We start from the raw sequence: 22,950 nt of genomic DNA on the forward strand, positions 1-22,950 counted from the left end.
TGTGATAAGCAAAGGCTCTAACAGATAGAATACACATCAAAGGTTTTATTCTTGTATAAAGATACCACGAAGTGTAAAACTTAGCACAGAGACTAACTTTATGGGGCTTCTCTGCAGTATATGACATTTTCTCATAATTTTGAAGACCACTACTACACACTACTATGTTTATTCATAGCTTCTCTACACGATCTGTTCTTTTATGTATTTGAAGATGACTGTGATATGCAAATGTTGGGAACAAGCAAGAGAAACTTGCCCTAAATACTTCTTATCTGCCTCCTGTTAGTCACGGGGTAAAACTGAGCTCAAGTTCCCAGGCACTACAGGAGTTGGAGAGTTTTGAATACCTGACAAGTTTCCATTATTCATCCTTTGTTACTCAAAACATGACTGTTCCTAATCAGGACTTCTCGTATTTATCTTTTGTTCCTCAAAACATAATCCTGTTCCTAATCACAAAAGAACGTATTGATAAGATTGGTTAGACTCTAAAACCTACATCCTGTACCAGCTGACACAGAGCAACTACATAGGGAACGCCCCTGCTCCTAAATCCTGACTGCTGGAAAATGTGGCTGTAACTTGGCATAGTTGTTCGAGGTTTTCAAGCTTAAAAGCTATCTATTCTGGCTCAAGAGTCACGGTATGAAGATGTGGGGGGCTGCGGAGTGGGTCAAGGTGCCACAGTTCAGCTTCCTACTATGTTCCATCACCCTGAACAAGCAGCAGCAACTTGATTACAATAAATGTTTGTCATTTGCATTAATGTGGTACTTGAGTGGTGCTGGATCTCAGCAGAACCCATAACACAAGGCTTTACCACATCGCTTACATGGAATTTCTCTCCACTATAAATACTTTCATGATGATGAAGACTACAGGAAAGTGCAAAGGCTTCACCATATTAAATACATCCACAAGGTTTCTCTCCAGTATGAATTCCTTCCTGACAGAGAAGACTCTAGAAATGTGAAAATGCTTCAGCATATTGAATACATTTATAGGGTTTCTCTCAAGGATGAATTCTTTCATGCTTTCGAAGATAACTCTGACATGCAAAGGTTTTACCACATTGGATACATTCAAAGGGCTTCTCTCCAGTATGTGTACGTTTATGTGCATGGAAATTATTGTTATTTGCAAAGGCTTTACCACATTGATTACATTCAAAGGGCTTCTCTCCAGTATGTGTACGTTTATGTACATGGAAATTATTGTTATATGCAAAGGCTTTACCACACTGATTACATTCAAAGGGTTTCTCTCCAGTATGTGTACGTTTATGTACTTTGAGATGACTGTTACGTGTATAGGCTTTGCCACATTGATTACATTTATAAGGTCTCTCTCCAGTATGGGTTCTTTTATGCATGTGAAGATGACTGTGATGTGCAAAGGCCTTACCACAGTGATTACATTCATAGGGTTTCTCTCCAGTGTGTGTTCTTTTATGACATAAAAGAGCACTGCGACACGCAAAGGCCTTACCACATTGATTACATTCAAAGGGCTTCTCTCCAGTGTGTGTTCTTTTATGACATAGGAGAGTACTGCGACACGCAAAGGCCTTACCACATTGACTACATACATAGGCTTTCTCTCCAGCATGCTTCTCTTTATGTGCTTGGAGACTACTGTTACATATAAAAGCTACGCCACATTGATTACATACATAGGGCTTCTCTCCGGTATGTGTTCTTTCATGTATTTGGAGACTGCCGTGCTGTGAAAAGGCTTTATCGCAATGATTACATTTGTATGGTTTCTCTCCAGTATGTATTCTTTCATGTCTTGAGAGTTGACTGCTTCGTGAAAAGGCTTTACCACACTGGTTGCACTCATAGGGTTTTCCTCCAGCCTGTGTTCTTTTATGTATTCGAAGGCTGTCGCGATATGCAAAGGTTTCACCATATTGAATATCTTCACGGGGTTTCTCTCCAGTACGTATTCTTTCATGCCTTAGAGGATGATTCTGATATCCAAAGGATTTACCATCTTGAGTATATTCAGGTGGCTTCCTGCCGGGATGACGTCTTTCATGCCTGCAAAAATAATTGGCACGTCTGAGAGCATCACAACATTCACCACACCCACGAATCCCTGCATCTGTGTGGATTAGTTTTATAACCTGGTCTTACGGTAAAGAAGAATCAGATCTTAAAGATTTGTCACTGTGTTTATATTCATGGTGCTCCTCTTCATTCTGGGTTCTTTTGCATCTTTGACGATAACAGAACATTTATTACTTGGCTCACATTGATGGCATCCTTTTCTTCTATATTAGAACTTCTACATTTTTAAAGAAAACTGGAAGAGCCCAGACCTTTCTACCTTGATTGCATTCATAAATTTTCCTCTAGCATGGGTCATACTACATTTGAAAAGTGAACCAGGACAAACAGGAGAATGTTCATATTCCTAGTAGTCGTGGGGATTTAAATATAATTTTGTGGATGTTCCCAATAAAGTTGGAAAACCAAATAACTATAAACTGGTATCACATTCAAAAAGTCTAATCAAAGTGGGCACTCCTACATGTTTTTTAATTGTTCAGGCAGAGGGGGGAGGGAGAAAGAGAAAAGGGGGGGAGGTAGGTAGGTCTGTGGCTTCTTTCACTATCCCTATGCTCACGTGGCTTGCATCTCTGGGACATATGCTATTACTATTTTTAAAAGTATAACGAATGAAAGGGCTGCACATCACCTTCACATGGTTTAAATGTTTGTTCCTCACACACATGTGGTAAAGGGACTGAGGTTTCTCTACAACAACCTTCTTGACTCTCATAAACTGTCCTATCAAGAAACTCAGCAACATCACTACAATATATGAGTAACACCAGCTTTACTGTGGACTATTTGCTTATTTGAGGGCTCTAGATGCTGGGCGGTGGTGGTGCACGCCTTTAATCCCAGCCCTGGGGAAGCAGAGACAGGTGGATCTCTGAGTTCAAGGCCAGCATGGTATAGAAAGCAAGTCTAGAACAGCCAAGGTTACACAGAGAAACCCTGTCTCGAAAAATCAAAAGAAATAGAAAAGAAAAAAAAATAAAGAAAAGACAAAGAAGGCTTTAGAGATAGACTTATTGCTATTCTGTGTCTTTTGCAATATCTAACTAGTGTGAAACGAAACAGATTGGCAGTTCTACAGCCTAGTTCTTATGGGGCTATGATTCAAATGATGATATCTGCTAAGCATTGTTTCCTTGTCTTCTTTATTTAGAGCAATGTATTACAAACAGAAATCAGACAGTTGACATTGAGGTACATGCTTTTGTGAGAATTAATAATCACCGATAATCTGAAAGCTCTTTTAGACTGTTGCTTTTCTTTCAAACTTCCAGGATACCTTAACGTTTCTTCAGAGGCATATTCATACCAGTTTGCACATGTAAATTACCTTCCATGCTTTCTAGAACTTTTACAATGTTCTTCAATATGTTGGTCTTCCAAATTGCAGCCTAAAATATAACACCAAAAAAATGTGTGATGTATTATTGGAAGTTAGACAAAATTTAACTTTCTATATTAAGTGAACCTTACAATCTTGCCTGATTTATTCATATCATTCTTCCTTATTCTCAATAGAAATTATAGAAAAGCATCAATAACAAAGAAACAGTTGTTCCCTTATTTTAAAAAGTGAAAGAAAATTCAGTGTCTTACCTATAGCAGTGAGGTTCCTGTAGGTCTCCAGCATCACATCTCTGTAGAGTCTCTTCTGGGAAGGATCCAGCAAAGCCCACTCTTCCTGAGTGAAGCTCACATGCACATCATCGTAGGTCAATGAATCCTAAAATATCCCATATATGTGTACAACAAAAAGCTTGATACTGACAACACTGCAAATACATACTTCATTGACATATAACTCTGGTGCTTCTGCTACTTATTATCTGACATGGAAGTTATCATTTAATCATCAGGTCATTTTAGAAAGAAACTGAATAATGAGGTTCATCTCTGTCACTGCTGCAACCTTTGAATAGGATATAGCTTTGCAAGAGAAACACCAGTTAAGAGTGGTGCGAGGGGTTGGGAGGGGGCAAGCAGAGAGATCAACAGTACTGAGCACAAACCAGAAAAATTATATGAAAAACTACCAACTTCAAAAATGATGGGCAAGATAGGTGTATCTGCTCATGTCTTTAATCCTAGCAATTAGGAGGCAGAGGCAGGTGTATCTCATTGAGGTGGATGCAAGCCTGGTCATCCAATGATGAAAATGTACTTAGTCTAGCGTTAATGATCCTAATAGTGGGCAAGAGCCTGTACACTGTTCAAATGTCCAAAGTCTTTTCTGACATTCAAGAGAATCAATCTTCTGAATGCCCTATCTTGTAGAATCAGAAAACAAGTTATATCTCTCCAACGTGCAGTGGCATAGAATACCCCTTCCCGTTTCAAAAGAGAGGAATGTGTCCATAGTGAGGAGAGATTGGAACAAAGCATGAAACCCAACAGGGAAAACACCAAATCCTGTAGCTGTGTCTTAAACACATAGAGCTGCAGTTTCAAAGATGGCCCTATCCCTGCAACTTCTCAGACAACTCTCAGCGTAGTTACGTCTACTCTGTATACGCATCTCTCCGGGACAAATTTCTCATACCTTAGGTGTCTCAACATCCTATATCCTCAAAATGCAGCTCAGGCTTCATCCTCAGAGCTTCAAGGAGTGAACTCTCACAATATCCTCACTGGGGCTTCGACTCCACCAAACAAAGATGGCTGGAACAGGGCTGAACTGAAACCACTTGAGGAAGAATCCATGACCTTAAGTTTGGCATCTTTCTTGTTTCCAGAACTAGCACAAAATGGGTGATATTGTCAAGTCTGGCTTCTAAGGGCTGGACCCTGCCATACTTGGACCACAGTTGCACTAGGTTTCATATGAACTTCCTTCATGGGACTAGAAATCTGTTAGCCAACTCCTTCCATTAATTGAAAGTTTAGCAGGAGGGGATGTTACCCTTAAGATGCCTTCTTTGACAGCCATCTGAAACTACCCAATGCTGCTTTTTTTTGTTTGTTTTTCCAAGATAAGGGTTCTGTTATAGTCCTGGCTGTCCTGGACTCACTTTCTAGACCAGGCTGGCCTCAAACTCAGAGATCTGCCTGCCTCTGCCTCCTGAATACTGGGATTAAAGGCATGCGCCACCACTGCCCAGCTAGTGCTGGGTTTTTTTTTTCAACCAGAGACTTTGCATTTATTTCTACCCCACTTGTTACTTTTTCTCACAGTAGTCCTCAATGAGTCACTAATAATAACCATCCAATCAATACAATATTCCATCTAAGAAATCAGCCCATTATTTTATAGTTCTTCTCAATTTCTCAGGGCACAAGCAGAAAAAGAAAGATCTGGAACCAAAATATCACACAAATGACCTCTAGCTAAATTTTTCATGGAGTCTATTTTCCATCAAAATCCTATGACCTCAACTTCCTCTATCTGCATTACTCTCAACACTCCCATCTCTCAGATCGAAAAAGAACAGCCTGTAAAACTCGTCTACAGTTTTTTAAATGCCTTTTGCAATCTCAAGCCATTATGTCTTCCACATTCCTCCCAAGGAGAATGTTGTGCCCAGCAGCTAAATCACTTTTTGTATTATCATTTTTGTTTTAACTTGCTACTCTGCTGCGGTGATTGAATCCTCTAACCAAAAGCATCTCAGGCAATGAGCGGGTTTTTCTGGATGGTTCTGTCGATCACAGTCCATCATTCTGGAAGCTTGGGACAGAAACTCAAGTGAAACAATGAAGGCAAACACCATGGACAATCATTGTTTCCTGGCTTGCTCTCTTGTTTAGTCACTGTCTCGGGCTCAGCTAGCTCTCCTATCCAGCCGAGGACCACTTGCTTAGGGATTCTGCCACCCTCAGTGGAAGAGCCTTCCCACATCAATCATCAATCAACACAGTCTCTCACTGACATAGCCTTCAACCATTCTGATGAAGAAATCAGAAAACACATATTTGCCAAGAAATGAGAAGAGACAAGTCCTTTGGACCAAAAAGAGGAAACTAAAACTTTCTATATAGAAAGTACCCAAACTAACAAAAACTCAAGAAACCCAAACATAATATATTAAATTTTCAAAGGATAAAAACTACTAAATGTGTATCATTTTCCAGGAAAACAATAATGAGATTATAATTAATAAACTGTAAAATATAAAATATACCTATTATTTAAAAATGGGGGAAAACCCCAGACATATAAAGATAACAGTCCTTTAAACAAGAACTACAGGATTATATTAAAAATCAAAATCAGAAAAATTCACTGGCTATCACTCACCCTATGCACTCTGGCTCTCTGCTTTGCCAATAATAAAAATTGTATTAGGATGTGAAGAAAAACAACAGACTCAAAGGAAATTTTAGAAAATCACAAACGTGCATTCCACAAAATTGGAAAATATAAAGGAAATGGAATATTTTCATGATAAATTTCACTTGCCAAAGTTAAATCAAGATCAGTACACAGTTTAAACAATCCTATAAGCCGTAAGGAAATAGAAACAGTCATCAAAAGTCTCCCAAGAAAAAAAGCCCAGGGACAGATAGTTTTAGCACAGAATTCTACGAGACATTCAAAGAAGAGCTAATACCAATACCCCTCAAACTATTCCATAAGGAACATTGCCAAACACAGTCTATGAAGCCAGTCACCATGATAGCTAAACCACACAAAGACTCAACAAAGAAAGAGAAATTCAACCAATTTCCCTTATGAACATTGATAAAAAAAAAAAAAATAATGAAATACTTGTAAACTGAACCCAAGAACACATCAAATATATCATTATCATGATCAAGGAGGCCTCATCCCAGGGGTGCAGGGATGGTTAAACACACATGAAAAACCATCAATGCAATCCACCATATAAACAAACTAACAGAAAAAAAATCACATAATCATTTTATGAGATGTAGAAAAACCCTTTGACAAAATCCAATACTCCTTCATTATGAAAGTCTTGGAGAGATCAGGGATATAAGGCCCATTATGAAGGCAAGCAGATGGCCGACATCAAATTAAATGGAAAGAAACTCAGAGCAATCCCACTAAAATCAGGGACCAGATATGTCTCTTCAATATAGTACCTAAAGTTCTAGCTGGAGCAATAAAACAACCTGAGTCGATCAAAGGTTTGCAAATTGTAAAGGAAAAAAGTCAAATATCGGAATTGGCAGATGATATGCCAGTTTACATTAGTGACCCCCAAAATTCCACCAGAAAACTCCTACAGCTGATAAACACCTTCAACAAAGTGGATGGACACAAAATTGATTCAAAGAAATCAGTAGTCCTCCTGTATTCAAAAGACAAAGGGACTCAGAAAGAAAAAAGGGAAGCTATACCCTTCACACAACAGCCACACACAGTGTAAAGTGTCTTGGAGTAACTCTGACCAAGTAAGTCAAAGATCTGTATGACAAAAACTTCAAGTTTCTGGAGAAAGTGAGAAAGATATCAGAATATGGAAAGATCTCCCATGGCCATGGATTGGTAAGACTAGCATATTAAAAATAGCCATTTTACCAAAAGCAATACCATCAAAACACCAACAAAATTCTTTACAGAACTTGAAAGAACAATTTTAAACTTCATATAGAAAAACAAAACAAACAAAACACAAACTAGCTAAAACAGTCCTATACAACAAAAGAATTCTGGAGGTATCTCAATCCTTGACTTGAAGCTATCCTACAGAACAACAGTAATAAAACCCGGCACAGTACAGGCATAGAAATAGGCTGGTTGATCAATGGAATCCAACTGAAGGCCTGGAAATAAATGCACAGACCTACAGGTAGTTGTTTTTTGACAATGGAGCCAAAACCATGTAATTGAAAAGAGAAAGCATCTTTAACAAACGGTGCTGGTCTAACTTAATGTCTACATGTAGAAAAATTCAAATACATCCATATTTTTCACCCTGCATAAAACTGAAGTCCAAGTCAATCAAAAATCTAAACATAGCACCAAATACACTAAATGCATTAGAAAAGAAAGTGGGGAAGAGCCTTGAACTCATTGGCACAGGAGACTACTTCCTGACCAGAACACCAACAGCTCAGGCCCTAAGATCAACAATTAATACATGAGACCTCTTGAAACTGAAAAACTTCTCTAAGGCAAAGCACACTGTCAATAGAATGAGACATCAGTCTTAATATTGGGAAAAGATCTTCACCAATCCTATATCTGACAAAGGGCTAATATCCAAAATATATAAAGAACTCAAAACATTAAATACCACCAAACAACATAACCTAGTTTAAAAATGAGAAATAGGGCTAAACAGAGAATTCTCAACAGAGGAATCTGGAATGACTGGGAAGCACATAAAGAAATGCTCACCATCCTTAGTCATCAGGGGAATGCAAATCAAAATGACTCTGAGATTCAATCTTAGACCAGTCAGAACAGCTGAGATCAAAAACTCAAGTGACAGCGCATGCTGGAAATCAATCTGGTGCTTTCTCACAAAATCAGGACTAGTTTACCTCAAGACCCAGCTACCCCACTCCTGACTATACCCAAAAGATGCTCCACCATACAACAAGGACACCTGCTCAACTATGTTCATAGCAGCTTTATTCATAAGAGCCATCTAGGAGGGGCATCTAGGCTGTTCTGGAAACTGAAGAATGGATAAAGAAACTGTGGTACATTTATATACTGGAAAACTACTCAGCTATATAAAACAAAGACATAGTGAAAATTGCAGGCTAATGGATGGAACTAGAAAAGACTACCCTGAGTGAGGTAACCTAGAACCAGAAAGGCAAACATGGTATGTACTCATTTATGAGCAAACTTTATCCATCTCATACAGGACAAACCTCCTGCAATGCACAGACACACAGAAGGTAAGTGGCATGGAGGACCCATGGGAGGATGCTCAAATATCACCCGGAAAGGGAAATAGAAAAGACAGAAGGTTGACGAGAGGGAACGAGGTAGCAGAGGGGGCGCATAGAGATGGGAGGGCTGAGACGTGACCTGGGGAGCGTGGAGTCAGGAGGACAGAAGGCCTCCAGAGAAAAGAGAAACTGTGGGCAGGGGCATCTTCTCTGTGACAAGCTGGAGACCTAAGTCAGGGTAGGCTCCTGGGAAGCTATGAGGGAACTCTAGCAGAGACTCCTAGGAGGAGGCACCATAGTGACTGAAGAGGACATCTTCTAACTAGACAAGACTCCTGGTAGAGGGAGGGAAACACCAACTCACCCACAAAAATCTTTGACCCGAAATTGACCCTGCTTACAAGACGTGCAGGAATAAAGATGGAGCAGAGATTGAGGGACTGTCCAACCAATGCCTAGACCAATCCAAGACCCACCACCCCATGGGAGAGAGCCAACTCCTGACAGCATTAATGGTACTCTGTTATGCTTACAAAAACGAACCTAGCAGAGTTGTCCTCTGAGAGTCTCCACCTAGCAACGATTTGCAAAGATGCTGAGACTCACAGCCAAACACTGGGCAAAGCATAGAGAGTCTTGGGGAAAAGTGATGGGAAGGAAAACAGGACCTGGAGGTGACAGGAGCTCCACAAGAAGACCAATACAACCAACTAATCACGGCCCAGAGGGGCTTGCTGAGACTCATGCACCAACCAAGGACCATGTATGACCTGGACCTAGGCTCACTACAGAGATGTCGTCAATGGGCAGCTCAGGCTTCATGTGGGTCCTCTAGTAAGGGGAGCAGGGCCTGTCTCTGACATGGACTCTGATGCCAGCTTTTTGATCACTTCCGCCATGATGGGACTGCCTTGCCAGGCCATAGAGAAAGCGGACAGGCAACATCCTGATGGGACTTGATGAGCTGGGGTGCATGGGAAGGGAGCTCCCCTTTTCTGAGGAATAGAGGAGGCTGTAGGGGGAGAGGCAGGGAGGGTTGGACCAGGAGGAAAGGAAGGACAGGGCTGTGACAAGGATATATAGTGAATAAAATAAAATAAAATAAATTTTAGAAAGAGAAACAGCGTATGGTTTGTATTATACACCTAAATAGCTTGTCTTGCACTAATTGCACAAGCCTATCACCATTTTTATGTGCATGTACGTCTGTGAGCAAGAGGATGTCTTCCGTTACTGTACCAGAGAGGAGGATGAAGGATCCCTTCCATCTGGAGTAGCAGATGGTTATGAACCTCTCGACTTGAGTTGGGTATTGGTATCTGAACCCAGCTCCAAAAAGGTCAACTCTCAACCACCACCACCACCAAAAGAATATTTTCTGAGTGACCTGCGCAGTGCACAGAACTTTTTAATCCATAAACAAAGTCTTCCAGATTAACAACAACAAAATCTTACATAAATATAGAAGTAAAGAAATAATCCCTAAGAACTCATTATTAAGACACTGGGGATGTGACCAGGTAGGATGCCTCCCGACTTTCCCCACTGTTTCCTGAGCCCCAGTACTCACCTTGCCACTAGTGCTGTAGCTTATCTTCGCTTTACCCACACCTCCTGTAGGTACCACACATCATCCCCATCTGCCGTCCTCTTCCTGCCCATTCTCTGTGCCTGAGCCCCCAACTACGGATAGATACCACCTGCTCAACCACAGGCCATGACAGCCAGAGGAGTAGGCAGTCAGTCCAAAGCCATACCCTGCTATCTGTTACCTCAGACCCAGTTATCACAGTTGCCTTCAGAACTGGAACAAAGTCTCAGCAGAAGCTTCTTCTTCGCCTTTCCACACCTCCTGCAGACATCACAGATGATCCCCAACTGCCGCGGTCTCTTTCCCACCTCATCTCTGTGTCCCAGTCCCCACTTGGGCAGACACCCCAGCTCAATCATATGCCACATGGGCCAGAACACGAGGGAGCCTCTCCACATAGCTACCACATTATTGGGTACCACAGACCAAATTATCATTATTGCCATGAGCATGGGACTAGATTGCACATATCTACACAGGACACTCCTTAATTGAAAATTCGATATGCACCGACTCAAGTTAACCCACCCAAAGTGTACACCCACCAATCTGGTCTGATTTTATTCGCATGCATGGATTAATACATGCTGGCAAACTATAAAATCACTTACACTGCCTCAGGAAGGTCCTTCCTCATAAGGGTGACCACTGCAGCTGACTCCCTTAACCTGCGATCCAGCTATTAGCTCTGCTGTTTCGCCCGGCAGAGTACACACTATGCTGTTCCTCCTACTCTGGCCTGAAGGCAGAAGCCACACTCCACAAGCAAATCATTTCCCTGTTAGTATAATGAAAAGTTCACTACCTGCCTCAAATGGGTTACTTTAAAACTGGTTTGGGTACAGCTCCTTAACTAAAGAATTTAGAAGCCCGGCATGGGTGGCACACACCTTTAATCCCAACACTCAGGACGCAGAGGCAGGCAGATCTCTGAGTTCAAGTCCAGGACTGCCAAGGTTACACAGAGAAACCCTATCTCAGAAAACAAAACAAAACAAAAACAAACAAAAAAAAAATAATTTAGAAATTTTCATCAATAGGAACCCAAGGTCATTGCCCTGGGGAGCATCAGACCAGGTCTAAGTAGACAGTCAAAACAACTTGTCTTGGACACATTTTTCTGAAAGGCTGAAGATACAGCTGTTCTGGAAGCGCTATGCCTCCTCAAGGAGAAATCACTCCCCACACAATTAAGAAGCGCCATCTGAAGACATATTTCACATTCCACACATGCTGTCAGCCTTTAGTCCCTTTTAGGTTCAAGCCGCAGGTTATGGTTTGAAACACTTAATGGGAACTGGAGACTGCAAGTCTAGCCACTTAGACCAATGGGAGATTTACACAGCAAACTCTTCCCAGACCAGAATTATTATTTTTTGGTTTTGTTTTGTTTGGTTTTTCGAGACATGGTCCCTCTGTGTAGTCTTGGCTGTCCTAGACTCGCTTTGTAGACCAGGCTGGCCTCGGACTCACAGCGATCTGCCTGCCTCTGCCTCCCGAGTGTTGGGATTAAAGGGATTAAAGGCATGCGCCACCAGGTCCGGTGAATTCTTTCTTTCTTTCTTTTTTAATATTTATTAATTACTATTACATATACAAGTACTCTGCCTGATGTACCCCTTCACTCCAGAAGAGGGCATCAGATCACATTATAGATGGTTGTGAGCCACCATGTGGTTGCTGGGAATTGAACTCATGACTCCTGGAAGAGCAATCAGTGCTCATGCCCTCTGAGCCATCTCTCCAGTCCCCAGACGTGAATTGTTTCTTAAGTACCTCAGCGCTCTGAGAACAGCAGGTCACTCTTCAGTGACAGGGTCCTGACTTGAAGGTGTCAGAAGATCAGACGATAGGAAAGTAGAAGGTAGAAAGTAGAAAAGCCGGGCGGGAGGTCTTCCACAGCTACGTCTTATGCCAACCAAGCCTCTGAACAACAGCATCGTGTATAGTACTTACAGGGAAAACAATGGGAAAAATGGGAGACTTCTACGACACCAGCAGAAACCACTACACAATGGGACTAACTCAGGAGTATAATAAAACAGTGCTGTGCAGGGGAACACAGGGTACCTAAAAACATTACTGACCAAGCCACAGTGGGCTTGGGACTGATAGCCACAGCCCCATGTGAGAGAATGAGTTGGGTTCTCAGGAGCTGAAGCAACCCCTCCCCAAAGGCCCTCGTTCTAGACCAGTCCCAACTCTCCCAAGCATGTTCCTGCCTTTAGAAAAGGAGCTCTATTCCCAGTGCATAGGGGCCTTAGGGACAGCTCCCAAGTCCTAGTCTCCAGGATGTTACTGGCTCTCCCAAGCATGCTCCTGGGTTTGAGAAGGAGCTCTGTCATTCTCCACACAGGAGGGCCTCATAGAAAGCCCTGCTAGATCAGGCCAGCTCTCAACACAACAGTCTTTTTCCTTGTCAGAGAATTGTCGCCTGGTGTAGTCTTGCCTATGTGGCAAAAACTATGCTTTTCTCAAGAAGAAAACTGGAGCAGGCCGGGCGTGGTGGCGCACGCCTTTAATCCCGGCACTCGGGAGGCAGAGGCAGGCGGATCACTGTGAGTTCGAGGCCAGTCTGGTCTACAAAGCGAGTCCAGGACAGCCAAGGCTACACAGAGAAACCCTGTCATGAAAAAAAAAAAAAGAAAGAAAGAAAGAAAGAAAAAAGAAAACTGGAGCTTTAAGGAACACCAGGCCTTGATGTTGGTTGTGAACTTGTCATGCCCCACTGAGTAGCTTGTTAGAAGCTTGGATTGTGGTGAGTGTGTGTGCGTGCGTGTGTGTGTGTGTGTGTGTGTGTGTGTGTGTGTGTGAGAGAGAGAGAGAGAGAGACAGAGACAGAGAGACAGAGAGAGAGAAATGGGGATGGAAGTAGTGGCTTGTTGTACATACGTGCTGTCTCCTTTATCATTTTTTTTGTTTTGTTTTGTTTTTGTTTTTCGAGACAGGGTCTCTCTGTGTAGCCTTGGCTGTTCTGGGCTCACTTTGTAGACCAGGCTGGCCTCGAACTCACAGCGATCCATCTGCCTCTGCCTCCCGAGTACTGGGATTACAGGCATGTGCCACCATGCCCGGCACCTTTATCATATTTTGGAGCCAGATTTCTGGACAATTCTGGTGAGCAAACATGTGCATGATAGCACCTCTAAGAGGCCTGGTTAGCATACTATTTATCTGTGGGGTGTTTGAGAGGCAGTCCTCCCTCAGCTAAATTCTACTTGGTGCCTCTTACTATAATCTAAGCATTGGCCAATCCTTTCTGCCATCAATTCTACTTTTCTACATCACAGTTTAATACTGAAGTCCCACCCAACACATTAGATGCCTTTTACAACCTCCACAAATTGACTTCCAAATGAATTTTACCCCGAAATGTTAAATGCTAAGAGCAGAACTTGTAGAAGACGCTAGAAAAACTATGGCCCTTCCAGTTTGACATCCTGCCAAGGATGTTCTTACACACAAGCCCCTGCTCGAAATGGTTTGCACAGATGCAGCCCCCATTGTGAAGTTAATCAGAGGCCACTACTGGTCCACAGCGGACCTTACAGGTGGTCACACCTGGGCGCCACTCACCATCCAGCCCCAGAGAGGACCTACCACACAAGTGGTGTAGCCGCCTGCTCCTCCCCGTTGCGGGCCTTGACCCTGCCTCACCATCTCCTGACTTCGGAGCTTGCCTGAGCTCCCGTCGCAGCATCCAGCAGCACTGCTCAGAGCACAGGACACGGAAAGATCCAAGCCACATCAGCTAAATCGGGGAACCTAAAGCACGGCATCCGGAAGAACCCTCCTCCTCTTCTGACCGGCAGGTCCGCCTGAAAGCCCTGATTGGCCAGTGAATCTTGAGTGACATGAACACCTCCCTTAGGGTTGGAATGTACAAAAGGGACACAGCATAGTGTTTCCTGGCCCAGACTTCGAGTCCAGGGTCCAGGGCCAGACCTTTTCCAGAACTGCAGAGATTTGCATCTCAGTAGCGTTTGTGCCTGTCCTCCGCTTGCCTACCCGCCTGATCTCCCATCCAGCCCCCGGGAGGAGCCACCACTCCAGCTCCCGCGGCTCAGCCGACAGCTCCTCCCATTTGTGTGTAGTGCTCCTGTGCTCACCATGTGGAAAAGCTTGCCCCAGCTCCTCTCACAGCACCCAGCAGCAGCGCTCAGAGCTCATCACACAGAACCAACCATTCCAGCCTGCTCAGCTACAGAGCTGATCCTGGAGCACAGCAGCGGGAAGAACCCGCTTCGTTGTCTGACTGGCAGGTCGGCCTGGAGGCCCTGATTGGCCAATGAGTCTTAGGCGACAAGAGCACATTGCTTAGAGTAAACTGAGGGGGACGCCGCAAAGTGGCTCCTGGCCCAAGTTTTCAATCCCGGGGCCAGACGGTTTGCAAATATACAGAGATTTGCATTTCAGCAGCACTTGTGCGGGTCCTCCAATCGCTTATCCATCTGTCTTCCTCCTTAGCCCCGGGAAGGACCCAACATGCTGGCTCCTACTGCTCATCCTCCTGCTCCCCACCCCCTTTATGGGCCCAGACTGCGCGCACCTGGCTGTTATTTTGGAGCTTGCCAGATGAGAGCTTCCCTCAGGGCTCCAGAAATCAGGGCGGATAACACGCAGAGCCCCGTTGCTCAACTTGCAGTGGCGCTATCAATCTGCCCCCACAAAGTAAAAAGGTGCCCAGAATATTCACAACTAAAAAGGGATTTTTAGGAAATAAGATTATCGTTTTGTGGCTTCATGCTGGGTTCAGGTAAACTGCCAGCTGCTTTTCACCTGGTAGGTAGGAGATAACCCTGAGAGAAAAGCAGGAAACTGATGACAAAACACTGTCGAGCGCTGTTGTTAGCCAGCACATCTGCCTCAGTGGGAAAGTGGGAAACGAAAGAAACAGCTGCATTAGTCAAGGTCTTTAGATGAACAGAACGGATAGAATGAGTCTCTATATGTATGTAGAAAGCGGACTTATTAGAATGTTTCACAGGCTGCGGTCCAGGTACTCAAACAATGGCTGACTACAATTGGAAAGTTAAAGAATACGGTAGTGGTTCAGTCCAATGAGGTTGTTAGGGGCACAAAGGTTGTCACACCCACAGATCACTAGGGAAATCAAGACTGTTAAACATACAGGAGCCTCTTCTCGATGAAGGATATAAAACCCCTGCAGTCAACACAAAGGGCTGGTTGTGCGGGGCTCATCTTTGTTCTGCTTGAGCTAAGTTGTGGAGACACGTGATGCTGCTTTAGAGAAGAGACAGTGTTCGACTGATTGCCTGAGTCTATCCCCGGGAGCCCGAATGAGAGCCAGAGTCCAGAGTCGATGCAAAAGCAAAGGAATTTTATTGAGCCAACGCGCACCGGGGTCCACCAAGCTCAGAAGAGTTGGAAGACCTCGTTCTGCCAAAGTCGGGGATGACTATACCATGTACAGAAGCGGAAGTTAACTGCAAAGGTTAATTAACGAGTAATAGTCTAACAATGGGTGAGTGAGGGAGTAAATTCTGAGTAGGGTAAGGTAGGGCCAGTAAATTCTGAGTGGGGTGTGGGGTGAGGTAGGGTGTTGGGGACAGGCCATATGGCCAATGTTCAGCCATCTTGTCAGAGCCTAGGTTCCTGTTTCTCCAGCAATCTCATTTACCAGAAACCAGCTGACTCTGTCGTGGTTCAGCAGTTAGACTAAAGATAAGATTTAGACGGAGCCACCCTGTTGTGGTTTAGCAGTTAGATTAGATAAACATAGCAAAATATTCCGTGTGGCAGAACGTTGTGACCTGCTTGGAATTCCTCCCATCTTGAGATAGCCTGCAGCTGGGCTGCCATAACAATATGCTTCCCTTCCCCCTGCCTTATAAAGCCTTCTACCTGAAAAATGAAATTTGACGGCTCGATCAAAGACTTGCTCTCCTTCTTCGTGTCTTGTGTTCTGTCACTATACAGAAGAATTCTCCTCCCGAACATTAGTCGAACCCTGGCAGGCCCGGGCAGTAGGGGCAGTAAATTCTAAGTGGGGTGAGGAAGGGATAGTAAATTCTGAGGGCAGAGAGAATTTTTAACTTGTCCTTCCCAGTTTACCTCACATCGCTCAGCTAACAGCCTGATGGCTACTTCCAAGCCGCCTGGAATCTTACGTAGCTGAGGTGATGGTACATGACCTAGGAGTGTTATCCCTCTGGCTGCACAAACAAGGCTCCGGGGACGCGATGGGATGTGTGCTGCGGCAGGGCTCATAATGCCCCGCACCCTCTGATCTCATGATCAAGATTGTGTGTGTCACAATGTGTCGGTGTGCTGGTTGCCATGCGCTCACATACATCCTGCTTTCTGGAACCACTTTGTACTCGGTGAAGTGGGTACGTCATCCAAGGGTTTGAACTAGGTGGTTGACCAACCTCCTAAACTGATGCTTCTGCAATCGCTGTTTATACCCACCTGTCTCTTGATGAACCATCTCAAGATTTTACTCTTCTGTTTGTAGCCTCGGAGAGGGTCTCAGCACATTACAAGTTTCCCCTATCTCTGTATACGTTGCTGGGCACATTTTTTGTTGTTGTTGTATCTGCCCTCACTCACCACAATTTCTCCAACCCATGCGCTTGAGGAACTTTCTGTAAATTGTGTCATGTTATTAGTCCTAGGCCTTGATTTCTTTTCTCCATGAAATCTATCGGATCGTAAAACTTGTCTTTATTCATATAGAGTTCTAATCCATACCTCTATCCCAGTACTGAGGAGGCATATGCAGGAAAATTCCAAGATTGTAGCCCAGCATGGAGATACTGTCCTAATACTTTCTATTGGTAATAGACATCATGACAAAAAACAGTATAGTGGGAAAAGCTTATTTGCTACCATGGTTCTGTCCAAATTCCATCATTAAGGAAGTTATGTTAGGAATTCAAGCAAGAAGAGAGGACAGCTGTTTGCTGGCTGCCTCTCCATGGCTGCCTCAGGCTGCTTTCTTACACAATTCAGAAAGAACTTACATGCTGGATCCACCCACAGTGGGCCTGGTTCTCCCACATGATTGGTCCAGTAATCTGCCCGTAACTGCAAAATCACAAGCCAGCACATAGGGGTGTGCGTGTGTGTGTGCACGTGTGTGTGACTAAAGGGACATATACCAGGCATGTCCTGAGAGTTTTTAGGTGTGGCTTTCACTGAAAGGGAGGGTCCATCCAACAGGACCTTACACCAAGCCAAATATGTATATGAAGGACTTTGCCTGCAGGGTAGGTGTCACCATAGCTAAAGTACCTGCCCCGGACACAAACAATTGTGTTAGAGTTGTGCGGCGCAGCTATGTAATAGATTTACAAATCACACCATGTGGCAGACCCACGTAGGAGGCTTTATTGGGAGGGGTATACACAGGTGTTCTCTGGGGAGACACAAGGAAGAGAGAGTGAGGATGGGGTAAGCTCCTTTATAAAGGACCTGGCACATGTGCAGAAGTGCACAGGTAACGTAGGGGGACCTGGATCCTGGCGGAGACATGCTTCTGATGACACCGACATGTTTTAGGGTTGCCCTGAGGTTTCCTGTTTCCCATGGTCCTCAGAGCCTTTGGTATGGCTTATACTGCTGCCCAATTACTAATAGTCAGGTCCTGCTACGTTTCTCACCCAATTACAGTCCAAGCCCATGACACAGAGCTTGGTTTCAGGTCCTGTTTGGTCCCAAAGCTCCACTCATGGAGATAGGAGAAATTTAGTGGGATCTCACAGACTGGTAACGGTTCCTACAGGCATGAATACATGATTGCTTGAACGTTCCCATGTTGTGTGCGCGCAGGTGTGTGTGTGTGTGTGTGTGCCTGGTGTTTTGCTCTGGGAGAGAGATTACCTACCACGACCTGACACCTAAGCATGTAAGTCTTATGTGGTTGTAAGGGAAGAGACAAATGCCAGAATCTGACACGTGCCTTATATAAATATGGAGGATTGTGTATGGTGCGTTTGGTCGTGAGGGGTTACTTAGAAGGACCTGACACCTAGCTCTGTGCATGGGGCTTTAGCTGTCAGGAAGGGATCTCTTCGAGGACATGATGCCTGCCTATCTAATAGCAGTGTTGGCTGTAGGGGAGGGTTTACCTTGTGTTTATCTCAAACTTTACCCTGTAGCAAAGTCCAGCTTTGGCAGGTCCCAAGGGTGGGGGTGCTGAGGCAGAGTGGTGACTGACTTCTCTTTCTTCTGTTTGGCGTCAGTCACTGGCTTACATTTCTTTCTCATGTTCTATACTTCAGTTCAAAACCTTTTTTTGTGGGGAGCACTGCTAAATTCTGCCATGTTAGAAATCCCATGCTTCAGGCGGGCATGGTGGCGCACACCTTTAATCCCAGCACTCGGGAGGCAGAGGCAGGCGGATCGCTGTGAGTTCGAGGCCAGCCTGGTCTACAAAGTGAGTCCAGGATGGCCAAGGCTACACAGAGAAACCCTGTCTCGAAAAACCAAAAAAAAAAAAAAAGAAAAGAAAGAAAAAGAAATGCGATGCTTAGCCTGCACGCTGTGACCTTTGAGTTGCTGACCTTTGCTGGAAGAGGTCTTGTGTTCTAGGCTATTCTTGGACTACTTACCTTTGAAAGAAATAGGGAAGTTCCTACTGGGAATCACCCAGAGGATCAAGGAAGTTCTTAGAGGGAGCTCCTCAGACCACTGTGCTCCTGCCTGGGGGCTAGGGAGAGTGGAACTAGAACAGATCCTGTTGCCCTTACTCTCTCTTTACATATTTTCATGCTTAGGTGTGCGTCCGCATTAAAGTGAGTCTTGATCAGAAATTTCCAGACATGACTCAATATTTCTCCCGTCTCTGTATCCCATTTTCAATGCCCACTCCGTCTTTCAGGTGAACTCTGGTTCGATTTGTCGCACGGGTCTGGACATCTCACCTTTTAAAGTTGGAGACTGCGAAAGGCAGCCATTATGGGAAGAGGGGAGAGAGACAGGACAGGCTGTTCTGCCACTGAGGAGAAAAATTTAACCTTAAACTAACCCCTTTTTTCCCTGCAGTAAAGGCTTCGAAATGTGGCTTCTAGGAAAAAAAAAAAAAAAAACTGCCAGAAATTATAAGGGGAGGGTCTTTGATGTGTATATAGGCCTCTTTGCCAAGATGTCCAGTAGGCCTACTGATGGGTGCGCCCTGAGTCGGTTAACTTATCTGTGAATTTACAGGGGAATAAGAAATGAGGGAGAGGGGCTGGAGATATGGCTCAGTGGTTAAGAGCACCGCCTGCTCTTCCAAAGGTCCTGAGTTCAATTCCCAGCAAGCACATGGTGGCTCACAACCATCTGGAATGAGGTCTGGTGCCCTCTTCTGGCCTGCAGGAGTACATGCAAGCAGAGTACTGTATACATAATAAATAAAAAGTAAAAAGAAGAAAAAAAGAGCTTTAAAAAAAAAAAAGAAAGAAAGAAAGGAGAGATAGAACAAGACCATTCACACACACAAACCCTCCAGAGAGAAAATGGATGAGGCAAATGGCCCCAACAAACGTTATTGTTCTGGTTACACCTCTCATGGCCTGAGCAAAAGGTCACAGAAAGGATTACCTCATCGTCTCAAGGATTTGTCACAGAGACAGACAAAACCAATATCATGGGAGGGCTTGTACTGTTTACATGTTTTAGTACTAAGATAAACATTTCTGTATCTAGTCTTACATTCTTATACATAAGATGACGAGATATTAGGAATTATAATGAAACAGTCTGTAGTTCTGACATTATGTTTTGTACTTAATTTTGACATTGCTTGGTCGCCCCATTATATTCTGGGCTCATGGGAAGTTCAATCTAACTTGCCTGTATTTATGGTGTCAGCTCTAGAGTGAAAGCTTATCTGAAGCGACAAATGTCTCTCAAGCCTGTCTCCTAGCGAGGCATCTGAAGGTCCACCAAAGTATTTATTCCAACTGTAAACTCTCTATCAACTATTTAACATTTTAACTTGTAAAATTGTTCGAATCAAATCCAGAATTCCATAATCAGGAATTAATTTGTCTGAACAGCAGTGCATTCTGATAAAGATGCCACAGGAGAATCATTCAGTCAGAGTGAGCAGATCCCCAGAAAGTGAGGTTCCACACCTTGCCAGATTCTTGAGAGATAGAGCAGTACAGAGAGGAGGGGTGTCAGGAGCTGGAATCAATTCTCGGGGGGGGGTGGGAGTGGGGGCAGGGGCAATCACATACAGATCTTGCAAAATACGGGGACTCACTTCCAGAAAGTCTGCATGCCTCTGAACTCCCCCAATTCAATGGCTATGGTCAGCCTTGTGCCTTTCTCATTGGCTATAGAAGACAGCCAGGACCTGACACCTGCCCATATGCTGCTTGGCTACAATGGTGGGGATACATTGTTGGAGTCCTGAATGCATTAGTATGTCTTTGATCCTTCTGGACTCTTCATCCTCAACCCAGATGTTGGGGTTGTGGGCAGCAGAATGGTGATATCCCAGCTATGTCTTGATGCCCAACACCGATAAGATGTCTGTAACCTGCACGGGATGGGTAATAAGGACCAGATACTTAGGAGATTGTGTATGGAAGTCACATGGCTTCTCGCAGGGCCTGAAACATAGCAGTGTTTGCTGGCCAGCAGTGTATATTGGGGTGAAGGGTGTGTGTCACACTTGGCCTGATACCTAGCACGTCATGTGGGAGGGCAGGTTGGTGGTGAGGTGAACCTAAACACAGCACTGCGGTAGAGATTAATGTCCAGCATGGCCCTGTAAGTAGCACAAAAGCCCAAGACACAGTACTTTGTGTGACTGGGGAAAAAAACACCCAGCAGACATAGATGCCTAGCAGTATGGGGATGGCACCCTGCCCAGGCCAGCACCAAGCAATTGTGTGACTTATGACAGGAGGAGAACCTTCAAACAAGGTCCTGATAGCCAGGAGTTTATGTAGGACAGGAGGTCAAAAGGGACCTGATCTCTAGAGGTGGGCGTGTGGTCACAGAGCTGCTTGGGTGTCCAATGGAGCTGATGAATAACACTGCCTGTTAATGGGGGAACAACAGACAGGGGTTCCAGCAGCCCCCCAATACCTCATAAATAAATAAATGGTGTCCCTACTTAACTTCACAGTAACTGCTAGTTATCAGGCCATGTTGGAAAATTCCTGGTCACTGTATTCAAAATACACTGCTACTTATTGGGCCCCACTTGAAAGCCTAGCACCACAGAAGCTCCACATACACTGCTAAGTGTCAGGCCCTCTATGACTGATACTTAGTAGTATACGCGGAATATTGGCATATGGGTGGAGAAAAGTGTCAGGGCAAGGCTTATTGTCTAGAGGAATATGTGGTGTGTGGGAGGCAGGTGTCCACCAGGGCCTAACACCGAGCACTGTTGGGGCAGGTGGAGACCCCTTCACAGCCCGCGTCCTCGCATGGGCTGTAGACCAGCATCTGGGCAGTGTGTTCTGCGTGGGTGGCTATCGAGCCGTGTGTGTGCAGCAGTGATAGGGATTTGTAGCTCTAGCATTTCTGTTCTCCATGAGCAGCAGCCCAGAGACTCACCAGATCCAGCGCACGAGTCCTAGATCATTCCCTGCTAAATGTCCTGCCTCTGTTGGCCTGAGGTATGGTGGAGTCGAGAGCAGAGCTGACACTCGGAGCTGGAAGTGATCACCCAGACTTGCATAGCAACCTTTTTGCTTCGCTCTCACATTCTCCTGCAGCATCCTAGGGGGCTGCATGTATGAAAAGAGTGGGTGTCAGCACACATCTGCTGCCTGCATGGGCATCCCCGTAGTGGTGCTAAACAGCGAGCCATAATCTCTGGGTGAGTGCATGGATTTGTTGTGTCCTGGGCTTTGTCAGCAGCCAGGCTCCCCATAGAGGTCCTAGGGAAGAATCTGCTCCAACCTTTCTTCAGTTCCGGCATTTTCATGCCTGGTGACATCAGAGCTCCTGTGTCCACAGTTCATCTTAGCACTTTGTTTGTGGTCTTCCTTCTTCTATGGCAGATGGTTATGTGGGTCTCTTCTATAACTTTCACATGAGCATTGTGATGGGTGTATGTGGTTCAGCTGGAATGTGGTTGACTGTGTTGTTTTCCTATTTGCGTTTCTACATGTCTTCTGTAGCCCTTAGGAACAAACTATTGTCTCCGCCTTGACTTGCCTGGGTACCTTTGACAATCAGCTGGTCTGACTTAGATGGGCCTGCTGCTGGGCTTTGTGCGCAGTCCCATATGTGTCCAGTCTCCGTTCCTTCCCTGTAGCACTTTATCTCTGAGGCTTTGTGGGAAGTGCTGGAATTTGAAGTTCCAGGGCTTGAGGACTCTTTTCTGCCCTCTGGCATCTTTTCTAGCTTTAGGCCCACTTTCTTTGTCTGTTCAGGCAGGATGCCTGGGACATCTGTGAGGACAGAGAGGCGTAAGTGACCTTTCTGCTGCACTGTTAAAATGCAAGCAGTGTCTAAGTTGGGCAGGAATTACGTAGTATCTACGTGCTGGGTACCTTTCAA

The 22,950-nt window shown here is 44.5% G+C and overlaps 1 protein-coding gene across 1 annotated transcript; it reads right to left on the reverse strand.

The window, feature by feature from the left end:
- Window positions 1-791: 791 nt before the first annotated feature.
- LOC127203325 (zinc finger protein 120-like) lies at window positions 792-22,163 on the reverse strand. The gene is made up of 2 exons (XM_051162107.1): window positions 22,000-22,163; window positions 792-2,045 (listed from the first exon to the last, which is right to left on the reverse strand). The coding sequence occupies exons 1-2, from the start codon at window positions 22,161-22,163 to the stop codon at window positions 1,016-1,018; spliced, it is 1,194 nt and encodes a 397-aa protein (XP_051018064.1). The 3' UTR covers window positions 792-1,015.
- Between the last annotated feature and the right edge of the window lie 787 nt (window positions 22,164-22,950).

This window comes from Acomys russatus, chromosome 19 (assembly GCF_903995435.1).
Source record: "Acomys russatus chromosome 19, mAcoRus1.1, whole genome shotgun sequence".
In the NCBI taxonomy this organism is placed as follows: Eukaryota; Metazoa; Chordata; class Mammalia; order Rodentia; family Muridae; genus Acomys; species Acomys russatus.